The sequence below is a fragment of the Salvelinus fontinalis genome, chromosome 5, assembly GCF_029448725.1.
Source record: "Salvelinus fontinalis isolate EN_2023a chromosome 5, ASM2944872v1, whole genome shotgun sequence".
Lineage (NCBI taxonomy): Eukaryota > Metazoa > Chordata > Actinopteri > Salmoniformes > Salmonidae > Salvelinus > Salvelinus fontinalis.
Genome location: NC_074669.1, coordinates 22245838 through 22263145, shown reverse-complemented (window position 1 = coordinate 22263145; position 17308 = coordinate 22245838). Strand labels below are relative to the sequence as shown.

Below are 17308 nucleotides of genomic sequence, written 5' to 3'. Positions count from 1 at the left end.
GTGTCGGATAGCTTGAATGCCGTAAATGGACTGTACCATCAAGAGCACAACACACTCATAAAGCATATTTTTCAAAGACTCACCTTTACCAAATGTTTTAAATATGTGGTTACCATGTTTGGGGTTTATTATGATAGGCGTTTACTAAAATGTAGGCCAATGTAAAAAGAATAGTGTATAACTGAAAACACACCCCTCCTCTTCCCCGGTGAAAGTAGCTTGCTGGGTTCTCACGTCTGAACTGGTTCGAAGTTGGCCAGGATGCAATGATGGCGTTACATGTCAAGAATAGAGATGCTGCTTATTATCAAAGTGCCGATTATTACAGAAATTCGGTGCCTTTAAACTATCGGAATAACAGACATTATTTCGCCCGGTTACCAGGTAGGAAAAGGGTCGCATTCATTGCTGTCAGTAGCCGTGACACTGCGAATGGATGGATGCATGCAGCCTCAGCTACAATGTAACCAGTGCAATTTGCTGATTGAAGAGGGTGTAAACATGTTGGTATTATACTGTATGTTGAACTAGCCTAGTGTACAGCTATAAAACATTTTTTGTCGAGGTTGAGCCTTCCCATTAATTTGAAGAGATTAGACCAACAGTCATGTTGAAATTAAATATGTAATCAGAGTTATAATAGGTTGCTGATCAATTCAACCCAAAATATATATGTCAACCTAAATGAGTTGATTTGCTGTATCCACAGCACCCTCTCTGTTCCTCATTCTCCTTCAGTGCAGGTGTGATGCGGTGGATTGGTGTTTCATGTAAAATCAGCTAAAGTAATAGTGGTCAGACCGGTGGGTGTAGAATGACATGATGGTCCCCTTCTTTAGGGGGAGGACCATGTTTTTGACAGTCTCGGTTCCCAATTCTTGAAATCTGTCTACTCTTGTCATGGTACAAGCTCATTGGCACACCATGGTGTAGTGTACATTATTCACATGATGATAATGGTGTTGATAAGGATTATTATGAATAACAGCTTGGGTCTGGACTTGAGTTTACCTTGTTATCCAGAAATATTCTCTTAAGTGATTAAACCTGTTATAGCATATTTTGCAACATCATCTTTCCAGACCTAATTGTATTCAATAGGTCTACTCAGTCTGTTGTAATCAGATGAAATGGCATTGTCCACTAAAATAGGTTGAGAGAGCTGAGTCTTGCAGGTCACATCCCTGGAGATGTTATAAATGCTTGATAAGCAACTTCATTTTGTACTTTACCCTGATTTCATATAGCTTTATTGGTAAACATTAGTATTGACAGATTTGATCATTCAGTCTTGTTTTATGACAGCCTTCAAGCTGCCCCCTAATCTTAGCCTATAGTCTTCTTATCAACTATCCCTCACTTGAACTGGCAATAATGAGCCCTTTCAGACTGCTAACTCAATAGCCTAACTGCTGTGTTGCCATCTCTAACTAGGCTAACTAATGGGTACATTTAAGCTGCAATTAATCTGTTTTATCTGCATGACTGAGTGTTAACAAAATACCATAGGTCTCAGGGTCTTTCAACACATCTCCACGCTAAAACCATGTCTATCTTGAGACGTTGCAAGGCATTGCACATTTAGCGAATCAAATCAAAGCAAATGTTATTGGTCACATACACTTGGTTAGCAGACGTTAATGCGAGTGTAGTGAAATGCTTGTCAGAATAAGAGGACTGTAATTCTCTAATTAAAATATGAAGTTCTTATGAGTTATCTTCAACCTTTCTCCATTCAAAGACTAGTCATGCACTTGATTCCACTGCATGAGGCATACGCTTTTCACTCCATAATTGATGTGGCAGAGGTGACAGTATAAAAGGCATGAAATAACTATAAGTATGTGACAAACACCTTTTACTGTGAAGGGCTATTCAACTTTTGAAGGTTCTTTGTTATTTTCTTCTTCTGCACAGATACCAAATGATAGAATTAGAACCCTCTCCTTTAAAACCACAAAATACTTTTCTTATTAAGCTACTTCACTCTAACTCAGAGACCCAAGGCCATCCCTCATGATACATGGTCAATGACTCTATACTCATTAATATTTGCATTTTACTTGAGATCCCAGTGTTAAGTCTCAGGAGGAGTGTTTTATACCCAAGATTCTAAAATATTACTTTTACTTTGACCTTGGGCTATGACAATGTAGGTTCCTGACTATTTTGGGGATTAGGCTATATTCTCCAATGAGCATGTGATTCAGGTTTGTCTCCTTGTTACTCTGCATGTGGAAAGAAAAGCAGTTTACAGTATACTGCACTACAACGCTAAGCAGATTAGCAGTTTTGTTTCTACTTCATTGCAAAACCCAGAAAACATGTATATAAAGTGAGCTATTTTCTTGGATAATTATTTTCACACTCATATTTGAGAATTTTCAGGTGTTTGGATGACATTATGTCATTTATCAGAATAACATTGACGTACACAGTGGGCCTAGTATTGCTGGGAAAATAATTTAGTTTGTTATCGGAAAGTTCCGTTTCAAGCATGCCATTCACTTGGTGTCACTGCATGGCTGCTGGAATCAAAAACATCCCACACTGTTATTGGGTCTCCAATCTGAGTTGATGCAGCAGAAACATCAGACATGAGCACAGCCACTGACCCATCCCCCACATCAACCCTCATGCAGAAAAAATGTGGCCACACATGATTGCCTGAAATGTATCCAGCCAAGCAGGCAATAGTCTGTTTGAATCAGCACCAGATCAAGAGATGATTGAGGAACTTATTTTCACAAGGAGCAGAGCCCATGCTTGACTGCAGGGGAAGCGTCATTTTCACAATGACCACTGGACTGTGAAACCCACCATTGTTCTATTTGTTATTGTCAGTTTCACTAGGGAGAAATGAACACAGTTGATGACTGTAGTTCTTGCTTCCTCCCAATGTTATACAGCCATTACATGGCTATAATAAGTGTAGAATCCAGTCTAATACATACTTTGCCATCATTGCATTGGCCCTCAGGACCAGAGTCTATGCTGACGCCTTCAATGAGCCTTTTTGGCCAGCAACAGCCGTTGTTCCAGCCAATGCCTCCTACACATACCCTTGGACCCCCTCCACAGACCCTCAGGCCGTCTACACCAGTGGTAGTGGCCCCGGACCCCCTCCTTTTCCCCCTCTACAGCCCTCTGTCTGCCAAACCACCCGCTCACCTCCAGCTGATGCAGGGCCTCCCTTGCCCTGTCCCACCTCCAACTGCCCAGGTGGCCCTCAGCACCAAGCCCCAGGAGGAAGAGGCTCAGATCGGGGCCACAGACCAGGACGCTACCTTGGATGAGCTGTGTAAGCCTCTGTACTGCAAACTGTGCAACGTCACCCTCAACTCTGCCCAGCAGGCACAGGCCCACTACCAGGTGAGCTGATTTACTGTACATGTAGCTTGTACCCTAATCTCGTCCACCAGCAGGCTCTCTCTCTTTCTATATGTGGTAGCAATTGAGCCTGGGGACAAGCTTACTTGTAGGCCTACCCCAACACATATATTTTGATGGCAGAAAATGTTTCTCATGCATGTCAACTACATTGAGTGTACAAAGCATTAGGAACACCTGCTCTTTCCATGACATTGACTGACCAGGTGAATCCAGGTGAAAGTTATTTAAGATCCCTTATTGATGTCACTTAAATCCACTTCAATCAGTGTAGATGATACAATTGAGACATGGATTGTCTATGTCTGCCTTTCAGAGGGTGAATGGGCAAGATAAAATATTTAAGTGCCTTTTAACGGGGTATGATAGAAGGTGCCAAGCGCACCGGTTTGAGTGGGTCAAGAACTGTAAAGCTGCTGGGTTTTTCACACTCAACAGTTTCCCGTGTGTATCAAGAATGGTCCACCACCCACAAGACATCTAGCCAACTTGACACAACTGTGAAAGCATTGGAGTCAACATGGGCCAGCATCCCTGTGGAACGCTTTCAACACCTTGTAGAATCCATGCCCTGACAAATTGAGTCTGTTCTGAGGGCAAAGGGGGGTGCAACTCAATATTAGGAAGGTGTTCCTATTGTTTTGTACACTTAGTGTATTGCTGCTGGTGAGTCTCTGATCCACCTCTACGCAGACGACACCATTCTGTATACTTCTGGCCCTTCTTTGGACACTGTGTTAACAAACCTCCAGATGAGCTTCAATGCCATACAACTCTCCTTCCGTGGCCTCCAACTGCTCTTAAATACAAGTAAAACTAAATGCACCCCATTATTTCTACTTTGCACATTCTTCCACTGCAAATCTACCATTCCAGAGTTTGACTTGCTATATTGTATTTACTTCGCCACCATGGCCTTTTTTTGCCTTTACCTCCCTTATCTCACCTCATTTGCTCACTTTGTATATAGACTTATTTTTCTACTGTATTATTGACTGTATGTTTGTTTTACTCCATGTGTAACTCTGTGTTGTTGTATGTGTCGAACTGCTTTGCTTTATCTTGGCCAGGTTGCAATTGTAAATGAGAACTTGTTCTCAACTTGCCTACCTGGTTAAATAAAGGTGAAATAAAAATAAAAAAAATAAAAAATGTTTGTTTATTGGACATGTCAGTCATCACTGTTATCCCCTCATAAATGTAAGTAGAACATGAAATGCTTAACCCTTGTGCTCACTGATGATGCAATGATTTGCTATATGACACTATGACAATGACAGTGCGATGAGTGGACTGAACTGTGGCTGTGGGATTGAATCATACATTGTCTCTTCTCCAGGGTAAAAACCACAGTAAGAAGCTGAGAAATTTTTATGCAGGCAGCCAGCAGCTGCCTGCCATCAGGATTCCGGAGGTAATAGAACCAGTTTCCCAGCAACCCCTCACGACTCCACCAACTGAGAGTGTAACTCCAAAACAGGTAACGCTTGGCGTTGGCACAAGGAATGTGTTATTGTTCAGAAAGTATAATACTGTATGAGCAAGTACAAGGCCTGTGAATTTTCAGCACATGCACTGTTTGGATCTCTGTTGTTGATCTAGAAAACTGCAATCAAATAGAATCTCCTCATTAGAAACATCCATGATGGTTTGTAGACAACTGTCAGCACTGAAGTTTTTAACTCTTTTGATATGAAGCGTTGGAACTGGCAAGAGTGTCATTTTGGCTGAAAGAGCCCTTTGTATGAACTCACTCATTGTTTTTTGTTCAGCCGGTGTCATTTAACGGTGCCAGCAGGGTGATCTTAGCCACGGAGAACGACTACTGCAAGCTGTGTGACGCCTCGTTCAGCTCACCTGCCGTGGCTCAGGCACACTACCAGGGCAAGAACCATGCCAAGAGACTGCGGCTGGCTGAAGCCCAGCAGAGCAGTAGCATCATGTGAGTGGGTGTTTCTACTGCCTCCCCTCCTACCACCAGGAAGACAAACAACAGATGCAATGTGCACATGGCTATTAAACCAACCATACTTCACACAGAAATCCTGCCCCTTCAGCCATGCCCTGTTATATGAAATGCAATCCAGATTATGTTTCAATGCTTCCATTTAAAGAAAAATGCAATAGCATTTGAAAGATGCATTCCATTATGTTGTCCATCATAGTGGCTATTATTGTTAGATTGTTAGCTATTTAAGGATTGTTAGGTTTATAAACTGCACATGAGTTACTTTAAAGACTTGCTCTCAGTAACGTGATCTATCAATTTTTCAGAGAGTCAAATGAGTGTGTCCAGAGGCGTCCGAAGAAAGAGGGGAGCGAGTACAAGTTGATCAAGAACCGCAGGACCTCACAGGTGCCCCCTGCCATGCCAGGTATAGCACACTGAACCAAAGACATACCAGTAATAAAGTATGACCAAACAGCAAATAACTTTTAACAATATGTAAGGAAAAATGTGTTGTTGTTGTTCCACAATTTTGATGTACAGATCAGATGTAAGTAAAGTAAGTAAGCCTTGTCAGAGCCAGAACGGCCCATAACGACCAGATGAATTCAGGGAAATTCATAGTCTTCAGAAGGTACAGTATATGTTTGAGGGTAGATGTGGTTGCCGATTTCCTTTTAATTGATACCAATGAAGCCTTTGACAGCTGGTGAATGTGACTGATATGCATGTAAATATGTATGAAATGTAAATATCACATGTCCAGGCAGCCAGCAGGTGGAGGCTATTGTTTTTTGCTCCATGGTCGTAGCAGCAGTGAATACCCCTCTCTCATCACCACCTTTGCCAGGGAAATGTCGTAGGAAAGTTGAGGGGGTGGCCGAGGCTGAGGCTGGTTAGTCACTGTGAACTCACTAAGCACAGGCCCAGCCCTTTGGATATGTAAACCAGTACAGCAACCGACGGCCGCTCTGCTGATCCACAGACACAGCCTGCTCAGGTGGCAGGTGTCCATCAGACAGAGCCCTCACAGTCCACTGTTCATCCCCGTACCACTCTCCGAAGAGTTGCGATATGCATATTAATACACAATTGTACATGTGTGAAATATGACAAATATAAACTCCCACCAATTTTTTTTTATTATTATTATACACCCCCCACCCCCCACCCCCCCACTCCACATACCCTGCACCATGGCCTTCTCCCCCTGGATCATAGGACACAACTGCACCCACTCCCTTCCCTTCCCTCAGGGCTCAGAGACTTTGCTGATTTAATTCCAGAAATAGAACTGTGTAACAGTCTCTCGCAGAGAAATGTGCTTTGTCTGTCAGAGTTACTCTGCAAGGGACCGTGATGGTTGCCTCCAGCCATACACACAGATACAGCAGAGCATCTATTTTCTGACCAACATACAGTACATCTCCCTTCTTCTAATGTGGGACACGTGTATTTCTTCTTGTAACATTCATATGGCCATGGCAGTGGAAAGCTCATCCTATGCACAGCCAGCCTTCCATCCCCATGCAGTGCCTGGCATCTATCTGCCACTCCCATCTTTTCACACTGTTTTCACTGGTGAGCAGCAGCTCAACACTCACTCCATCACTCACTCTCCATCATTATGGTGTGTATGTCTTGATGTGTGACCCAGCCCCCTACTACAACCCACGGCCCAGGCAGAGGATCCCCAGAGACCTGGCCATGTGTGTGACGCCCAGCGGCCAGTTCTACTGCTCCATGTGCAATTCTGGGGCCAGCGAGGAGGCCGACTTCCGCCTTCACCTGGAGAGCAAGCAGCACAAGAGCAAGGTGTCGGAGCAGCGCTACCGCAGCGAGATGGAGAATCTGGGCTACACTTAGGAGGGCAGCGCCGCAGCACGGGGAGGAGAGGGGAATGGGGGGGATTCACACTGAAGTTTGCCAATAGTATAGGAGGATTGGGGTATTGGGGAAGTTTATCTCACAATCGGTTTCCTTTCCCCAGTTTAAACCTTGTTATTACTTGAGTTTGAGTAGCTGAACATTGCTATGTGTAGTAGAGGAAAGCAAAGTTCTATTACAGGCTTCTACCAGACCAGGTGAATGTACTGTGATTGCGATGACAATTATTAAGCGATAGGTATTTTTTCAATTGTAAAAATCTGACTGACTGTTCTCTTTCCTCATGTGTGTTTACATGGGTTTGGTATGACTCCAAGCATCTTGGACATGCCAGTCAACTCAACCTCTGGTCCTGGTCCCTTATTATTTTGGGATGCTATAAAAGCCAGCTGCTGTAAGCCCTTGACTTCCCTATGGGAGGTGTGCTTTTCGAAGAGCAGAGTAACTCAGGAGAATATAGAGCAGGCCAGAGAAGGACTAGCTTTAATTGGGGGGATTTAGGGTTATTTCCACATGACCTCTACTCTGTTTAATTTAGAGAAAAGGGAATTTAGACTGTTCAAAGCCCAATTTGTTCAGAGGAGGAACACAACGCTTGAGTTCTTATTCCCATATATCTACCCCTTAATCCAGTGCATGTGTACAAGTAAATCTAGGCATTCATTGTCTGGTTCTTTTTTTTTCAGTCACAGAAAAATGATCGCTCGTTAACAGTGTATTCTCTCTGGCTCTCAGATGATGTGTTTTTCTGTGTCATAAATGCTCTTGTAACCTATTTTAAAATTGCCTTTTTTGTAGTTCTAGTCAGACCATGGTTTATTTGTTTTAATTTAACATTGCCTTTTGATTTATAAGATTTACTGTGTATTGTTTTCTCTTTATGAGTGTTTGTTTTTATAGACAATTAGCCAGAGAAAATATCTACTGTTATCTAATGAAGGGGGGAGCTTCATGTGCAACATCACTTTATTTGTATACACTTGATTATACTTTAATATTTCACTGTATAAATTATGTTTGTGCAATGTACATGTGTGCATGATATTATCAGAATATACATATATTTAAGTACTCATAATATGCTACTAGTGGGAGTGGAGGAACTAGGCCAGTTCGCGAGAGATAGAGAAGGGACCATTATATTGGGCACAAGGTAGTGTATGGGAAGGAGTGGGTGGAGTTTCATACTGATTGATTGATTGAATTAGTTAGATAATTAAAAGTAGCAGGCTTCTCCAGCCAGAGACAACATTACACGATTACAGGATTTGCTTTAATTATTGTTATTTGTTAAAGTTCTATTGATGTGTCTCGATCTGATTTGTATCAAATGTTTACAGAGAGTGGTCTAAAGGGAAGTCGATCACATTTAATGTTGGATCCATTCACATGTTGCCCGTTCCTTAAACCTAATTTGTCTTGTATTGCGATGGCCTACTGGAACTCTCCCAGCAATCTTATCATCTCAGCTTTTTCAAGCTGTTTTAATACATATTCAGTGCCTCTCAACATTAATTTTGTGATGGACTGCACCCAGGGCTATGATTTTCTTGGGAGTTGAAACCACTCATTAAATGGGATACATTGATTATGTTACACATTAAGTGATCTATATTGTTCAGATTAACCATCCAGAGCAAATAAGCTATTTCTATCTGAAACTAGCACAGCAGTGGAATTAACCACTTTCATAATGATATGTAACATACCCCTTAAAAGGGGAGTGTCTATCTCACAGAGTATACAGTGTGGGTCTGAGTGCAATTCATTAGTCCAATGTTAGTAGTCATCTCATTCAATGCCCTATTTCTGTTTAAGTAAGTGGAGTTGTGTTTGACTGCTGCTACACATCCATCCATGCTAGTTTTATGGCTGTGGCTGTGCAGTCTCTGTCCTCTGAGGCATTAGGCAGGAGCCATTCCTTGCTGGGAGTAGTGTAGTGCTGTAGCAGCACATCTGTTTGGCGCTCTATCAGGGAGTGTGCCCTGGCATGGGAACAGGCCATACCCCAGGGAGATCCACACAGGCACAACAAACACTATCCAATGGACCTATCTGTGTACTCAGGCCATTGTTGATTTCCTACTCTCCTCTCCTCCAACAAGATATCATTGTCAGCTATGCGTGGCTGAGTTTGTGACTGAGTTTGGCTCTCTATCTGTTGTTCAGAAATATAATTTCTCAAAGACAGATGGATTTATAAATGTCGAATGAAGTGAACTATATCTAGGGATAAGGGATGAAAATAAGGGATAGCTGCAGTGCCTTTCTAATGTCACACAATCACATTTGATCTCATGGCTGCCTTCGGCACAAACATGATTCTCACGAACAATCAACTCCATTTCCATTGGTGGCAGAAATATTGCCTCTGGTGCAATATTGCAAATGTGGGATCCAAAGATCCCAATTAAATTGAATTGACTTCCCTTTAGAGAAAATAATTCTATAATGTCTTGAATGTACGTATATTTGAAGAATAACAGAATGACAACAGTTGTTTTTGAAACAATTGGAACACCTATTTTGGTCACGGTACAATATTGACTAACTATTTAATAAAAAAATGTTATACATGTTATTTGTCTGGATGTATTGAGTTGAGAAACTGGGTTGGGGATTGGAAGTTGCATGGGGCGAGTGGTAGTGTGTGTGTGAGTGAGAGAGAGAGAGAGAATGTGTGTATAGACACATTGTATGACAGGGTCAGCTGACAAACTTGTTTCCCGTTAATATGGTGGCCTACAGATTATGCCCCCAGACATAAATACTGCTCTAATACTTAGCGTTGATCAAAATAAAGCATCTCTCTAGTGAAATGTTAATCTTGATTAGTATACAGTATGTATGGCAAAATATGACCCTAAAATATCTTTGTTTTTTATCCCCCTTTACTGCTCAGATAAACTATGGCAAATGTTATGTTTTCTGAATGGATGACTGAAAGGAGTTTAGGATTATTTTATAGGAGACATTGCTTTCTAAATGTTGTGTAGTTCTAAAATATGATGAATCAGTTGTTTTGGGATCGTAATGGTAATCGATTTTTTACCTTGTAACTACTTTGCTCTATTCTGATTGGTTTGTCAATTGTTGGAGGATAACAGGAAGTAATTATGTTATATGTTATGTTATATGCATGGTAGCAAGTTAGGAGAATTTACACAGCAGTTTAGGATAATTAACATAGCAGGTTATGAGACTGAGGTTAAAGTTAGGAAAAGGGCAAGGCTTAACAAAAATGCTATCCTAAACTGCTACGAAAATCACTTTGTATTGAAGTGGTGTGAAAAGAGTGTGACCCAGCTGCTGTAACCTGCTGTAACCCTTCATATATACACTCCCCTACTTATTTGAACAATGATGCTAAAACTTAGAAATTAATGGTAAATAATGCATTGCGTCATTTTGTAGTCACTTTTATTGTAATTAATAATACAAAATGTTTCTGAATACATCTACATTAATGTTGATGCTACCATGATTACGGATAATCCTGAATGAATCGTGTCTAATGATGAGTGCTTAATTTACAAATTTACAGAAATCATGCCCCATTTTTCGGGGGGTATGATGTTTATGCTGCTGTAACTTTCTCATTCATCCTTATTTATGATTCAGTCATGATTATCCGTAATCATGGTAGCATCCACATTAATGTAGAAGTGTTCAGAAATAAAAATGTGCTGTTTTATAGCTAATCCCATGCTATTTTACACATTCTGCCATGAGGCTGAGAGATAACTTTGCTTTTTTAGAGATCAGGGATTCTTGAAAGTGGGGACAAACCATGTAAAGGAACAACCCCCCACCGCCCCAAAAATAAAAAATATTAATCTAACTGGATTTATGTCAACTTTGTTGACACACCATAAAAGCAATTAAATGTTTACAATTATTGTCCAACAAGTGTTTAAAGGCCTTGATTGTTTAATTCTAACATTATATTATTCAAATATTTAATACAACTCTCCAAACTGTTTTTTGTTTTGTTTAAAAGCATTCATGCTCCAGGGCAAATTTTGTTAGCATTTTGGCATGTTTTTCTAGATTTAGAACTTAAAACATTTATAAAGCAAACATTAGCCTTGCACAGCAAATACTTCAATTGTTTAAGCATATGTTTTTAGAACAGTGATAAAAAACAAGAATATTGAACAAAAATGATCTATTTTAATTGGGTTAGCCATCAGTGACGGAGTTGACAAGCCACTGGCGGAGTTGACAACAGATTCTCAAAACAGGCATTTTCTTTGTAAAATATGTAAAATAATTAATTTGAAAATCCCCAATTAAATCATAACCATACCATCAGATCTTTCAGCACTCTGACGGAGTTGACGTTATACAAAAATCTGACTGAGTTTATGTTTTAGGTAGATGCCAATATAAAGCACATTGCGTTGCATTCCATGTCTGAAATGTGCTGTATAAATAAAGCTTGATTTGATTTGACAAAAAAATACATTTTCTGCTTCATTCAAGTGGAATACACAGTAGCAATTTTGTTTTTCCTCAGTTGCTTTATGACTCTTAAACCTAACTAAATGTATCTTAATCTATCAGACAGGTGGAGTTGACAGTTTTGGTTGTGACCATTGTGATTCCAATATTGTTTGTTTAAATTTACAGACTATGAGTGGTCTTGTTGCACTACATGTAATGAGGACATGAATAAGTGGTCCTTATGGTATAGCTGACCCTGCTCATTCCTGATTAATTTAGGATTTTAGACAAATCTGACGGAGTTGACCAAATCACCGGACAAATCTTTTAGGAAACACAGTTTTCAGAGAAATATTCTTTACAGTCACAGAGGGTTATTGCAAGAAACTATACTGAACAAAAATGTAAACGCAACTTGTAAAGTGTTGGTCCCATGTTTCATGAGCTGAAATAAAAGATCCCAGAAATGTTCCATGCGCACAAAAAAAGCGTATTTCTCTCAAATTTTGTACATAAATTTGTTTACATCCCTGTTAGTGAGTATATCTCCTTTGCCAATATAATTCATCCACCTGAGAGGCGTGGCATATCAAGAAGCTGATTAAACAGCATGATCATTACACAGGTGCACCATGTGCTGGGGACAAAAAAAGGCCACTCTAAAATGTGCAGTTTTGTCACACAACACAATGCCACAGATGTCTCAAGTTTTGAGGGAGTGTTCAATTGTCATGCTGACTGCAGGAATGTCCACCAGAGCTGTTGCCAGAGAATTGAATGTAATTTCTCTACCAAAAGCCACCTCCAACATCGTTTTATAGAATTTGGCAGTACGTCCAACCGGCCTCACAACCACAGACCACATGTAACCACGCCAGACCAGGACCTCCACATCCGGCTTCTTCACCTGCGGGATCGTCTGAGACCAGCCAACCGGACAGCTGATGAAACTGTGGGTTTGCACAACCGAAGAATTTCTGCACAAACTGTCAGAAACCGTCTCAGGGAAGCTCAGCTGCGTGCTCCTAGTCATCACCAAGGTTTGAAATGACTGCAGTTATTTATTTATATTTTTTAACCCCTTTTTCTCCCCAATTTTGTGGTATCCAATTGGTAGTAGTTACAGTTTTGTCTCATCATTGCATCTCCTGTACGGACTCGGGAGAGGCGAAGGTTGAGAGCCGTGAGTCCTCCGAAACACTACCCAACCAAGCCACACTGCTTCTTGACAGAATGCCCACTTAACCCGGAAGCCAGCCACACCAATGTGTCGGAAGAAACACCATACACCTGGCGACTGTGTCAGCGTGCACTGTGCCTGGCCTGCTATAGGAGTCGGTAGTGCGCGATGGGACAAGGACATCCCTGCCAGCCAAACCCTCACCTAATCCAGACGATGCTGGGCCAATTGTGCGCAGCCCCATAGGTCTCCTGGTTGCGGCCGGCTGCGACAGAGCCTGGACTCAAAGCCAGAATCGCCTTAGACTACTGCACCACTCGGGAGGCCCCCGACATGACTGCAGTTTGGCGTCATAACCGACTTCAGTGGGCAAATGCTCACCTTCGATGGCCACTGGCACGCTGGAGAAGAATGTTCTTCACGGATGAATCATGGTTTCAACTGTACCAGGCAGATAACAGACCTTGTGTATGGCGTTGTGTGGGTGAGTGGTTTGCTGATGTCAACGTTGTGAACAGAGTGTCCCATAGTGGCGGTGAGGTTATGGTATGGGCAGGTATAAGCTACAGAAAACAAACACAATTGCATTTTATTGATGGCAATTTGAATGTACAGAGATACCGTCACCTCATGTTTCAGCATGCACGGCCCCATGTCACAAGGATCTGTACACAATTCCTGGAAGTTGAAAATGTCCCAGTTCTTCTATGGCCTGCGTAGTCACCAGGCATGTCACCCATTGATAATTTTTGGGATGCTCTGAATCGACATGTACGACAGCATGTTCCAGTTCCCACCAATATCCAGCAACTCACACAGCCATTGAAGAGGAATAGGAGGACAACATTCCACATGCCACAATGAGCCGTCTGATCAACTCTGTGAAGGAGCTGTGTTGCACTGCAGGAGGCAAATGGTGGTCACACCAGATATGGACTGGTTTTCTGATCCACACCCCTACCATTGGTATCTGTGACCAACAAGATGCATTTTTGTATTCCTCATGTGAAATCCATAGATTAGGGCCTAATGAATTTACTTCAATTGACAGATTTCCTTATATGAACTGTAACTCAGTAAAATCTGTGAAATTGTTGCATGTTACGTTTATAGTTTTGTTCAGTGTAGAAGAACGCCGCCTTTAACATGTCGGAATTGCAAACAAGCATGTGTTTGACAATTGAGCTGGCTTAACGGCAGCCGAAAATAGTGCCCCCAGTGTTTGTCTACATAGTCATCCATCCACCATCTAAAGAACCCTCAAACTAAAAGGCCTGCAGTCCCAGGAAATCAGGTTGGTATGTTTATAATTCCACCATATGCTGGTGTATTTGTATAGGCTAATAGCATACTCATAATAGGAAACCACTGATGAATGACTCCTGAAAGGCAACAGTAACTGACAGGATCTAAATTTAATTTTTTATTTTATTTAACCTTTATTTTACTAGGCAAGTCAGTTAAGAACAAATTATTTTTCACAATGGCAACCTACCCCGTACGACGCTGGGCCAATTGTGCGCCGCCTTATGGGACTACCAATAACGGCCTGATGTGATGCAGCCTGGATTCAAACCAGGGACTGCAGTGGCACCTCTTGCACTGAGATGCAGTAACTAAATGGATAACCTTAGTTTCAGATACCTGGAGTTCACAGGCAACATCCTCGTACTGTAAGATTCTCTCCTGTTCTCGCTTGTTGAAAAATGGCAGATTTGTTTCTGAACATTGCTTTTGAAGTCTCCTGAGAGTTGAAATGTTTCTCAAAGGGAGACTAAAAAGCCTTGATAGATGTTAGGGTATTTTCCTACTGAAGCCAATAGTGACCTCAGGAACCTGACAGAGACACAAAATGGACCACAGATGTTTTATACCTGTCTGGGGAAAATATTTATAATTTTACCCAAACTTAAAGGTGCCAATTGAGGAGAGCAACCCTTTTGTGATATTGTCAGTGCAACATAAAAAGGAAATACATCAATTGAATGTATTTTTCGGACATTAGGACTACTGTCCTAAATGTATGGGCAGGAGTCACAACCAAACCACCTACAGTATTATTTGATATAGATATATATCTATATATTTATATCAAGGGATCTAGCTCTCAGAACTGTTATGGCTCAGAAGTAAAGCTGACTCCTGGTCAGCAGAGGGTGCCAAAGGGTCACATTTAGTCTACACTGGTCACTTGACAACACAAGAGTAATCACCGTCACAGACCTGCAAACAGCTAATGGTGATAGGTGTGACCTCTGGACTAGTTGTCCTCCATGATGAAATCGGAGCGGCGACTGTGTCTCTGTCTCTGTTTGTACGTTTGCACGTACGTATGTTAGATGTCACACGCGATATCTCAGACAGCATTAGCTCGATTTTGACAAAACTTAGGTGAAGGATGCATCTTGCCATAGAGATCCGGCATTTACAAAATTACACTGATTGGCCCAAGGGGGGCGCTATAGTAATCAACTGTACGTAAGTTAGCCACACGCGATATCTTAACCACTGGCCTGATTTTGACAAAACTTGGGTGAATGATGAGTCTTGCCATAGAGATCTGTCATTTACAAAATTACACTGATTGGTCCAAGGGGGGCGCTGCATCTTTCATGGGGAACTACATACATCTTTACTGTTGCCTTTTTTGATCATGGTTAGTGATACACCTAGCAGTCATACGAGACATCACTTACTTACCAAGCTCTCTCTCTTGCAAGACTGATTGGATAGGTTGTGTGGAGGGCTGTGTCCTTTTTATTTCTCTTTTCTCTTTCTTATTTCTATTTTCATGTGGAAGGTTAAACATTGTTATTGTCCCCCACAATGAAATCGGAGGGGTGCTATGGATCTGTCCATAGAGATCCTGCATTTAGCTGTGGACTCCGCAGGTAGCCTAGCAGAAAAGAGCATAGGGCCAGTAACCGAAAGGTCGCTGGTTTGAATCCATGAGCCGACTAGGTGAAAAATATGTTGATGTGCCCTTGAGCAAGGCACTTAACTCTAATTGCTCCTGTAAGTTGCTCTGGATATAAGAGTGTCTGTTAAATGACTAAAATGTAGAATGACTCTCTGTTGGTCACCAAGGGAAAGGGGCAAATTGGGTTCTGTAAAAAATATACCCTCATTAAGAGCTGGAACCAGCAGGTAGTAAGTGCTCTGTATCCAAGTGACATGTGGGGGGTATTGTATCTGAGCTTGGAGAGTGCCATATTTGAGAGATGAGGAGACTTGTTTTCATAATAATTCTGTTCTCTCGTGTGAAGTACCATAAGAAATGCTATCCACCCATGTCAAATTCCCCCCTGACCTCTTAGGGAATAGCACTCTGGATTTTAAACAGGTCCCTCTAGATAAGGAAAAAAGCTATGTTCCCATGGTAATACAGAGGAAGTGTACATTTTTAAGCAAGTCTCGCACTGGCTTAAGTGCTTCTGCTGCTGGGGAGGAAGGAGAGGAAGCACTGAGTTTCCTCAAGCCTCCTAGAGCTATGCTGTTTACATTGGTTACGGTGAGCAGGCTGGTTCAATTGACACAATGACCACTGCTCAGTTTTTGTTCTCCATAGTTGTGAAATACCCTCCCTTGACCCCATGTTCCTTCGGCATCCTCCTTCCACCACTGTTTTCAGATACAGTATGATAGGGAAGTATTCATTACTCATTCATTGTTTGAATACCAACATTTTGCCAAAAAGCCAAATTGGGACTACTTATTGGAGACTTTTATGTTACTCCATATTCATAGTGAGATATAAGACATGTTAAATATAGTGCCAAATATATCAATAGCATCCTCTGACTCTCACTCTCTTCTGAGCTACTATGTAATTGACAGAGCTATGTTGAGTACAATTTAATGGAAATATCTTTATTTTGTAAAGTAGATATCTTCCTGTCATTTACTTTTTGATCAATAGTATAAAATGTGGTCTATGTGACTGCATTGGTTTGAATAGTGTCTCATTTCACACTATAATCCCCACAGCAGTCTGAGTGTCAGCAGCACTGGCTACCTTGTGACTAATAGTGTCCCGTCTCTAATGGAATGGGGAAAGAATGAAATTACATGGCCATTCTACCATTCTCTCACTCGCACAAGAAGTGGGAACGTATCACCATCTGCCTTAGCCAGGGCATTTATCCCCTGTCAATGACAAACACCCACACTTTCTCAAACCACCAAGCACTCGGACTGCACTTCCCTTTTTAAATCATTCCTATTAAAATCACGACATTGGAAATTGTACACTGGAAATTGTTCAATGAAAGGAAGATTTCCGAGGACCTATTTGTGAGGGATTTCTGTCGCCAGAGCTGGGTCCACCACCTGTGGAAAGCACGTACAGGCCCAGTGACTGATTACTCTCCAACTACAGATTCATCACAGCCAGTCAGGATACTTTAAATAAGGTGCCCTTTGAAGACACTATTCAGGTACCATTCCCAGCAAATCCA

At 41.5% G+C, this 17308-nt stretch overlaps 1 protein-coding gene across 3 annotated transcripts; it reads left to right on the top strand.

Annotated features, from left to right (window-relative positions):
• The first annotated feature begins 201 nt into the window (after nt 1-201).
• On the top strand, nt 202-9806 carry LOC129855305 (zinc finger matrin-type protein 3-like). 3 transcript variants are annotated; one of them, XM_055922830.1, is made up of 6 exons: nt 202-384; nt 2981-3372; nt 4730-4870; nt 5163-5332; nt 5665-5765; nt 6996-9806. In XM_055922830.1, the coding sequence occupies exons 1-6, from the start codon at nt 267-269 to the stop codon at nt 7202-7204; spliced, it is 1131 nt and encodes a 376-aa protein (XP_055778805.1). In that variant the 5' UTR covers nt 202-266; the 3' UTR covers nt 7205-9806. The 3 variants fall into 3 exon arrangements, with proteins under 3 accessions (XP_055778805.1, XP_055778803.1, XP_055778806.1); XM_055922828.1 differs by having other exon boundaries at nt 292-3372; XM_055922831.1 differs by having other exon boundaries at nt 292-3372; nt 5882-7072.
• The last annotated feature ends 7502 nt before the right edge of the window (nt 9807-17308 follow it).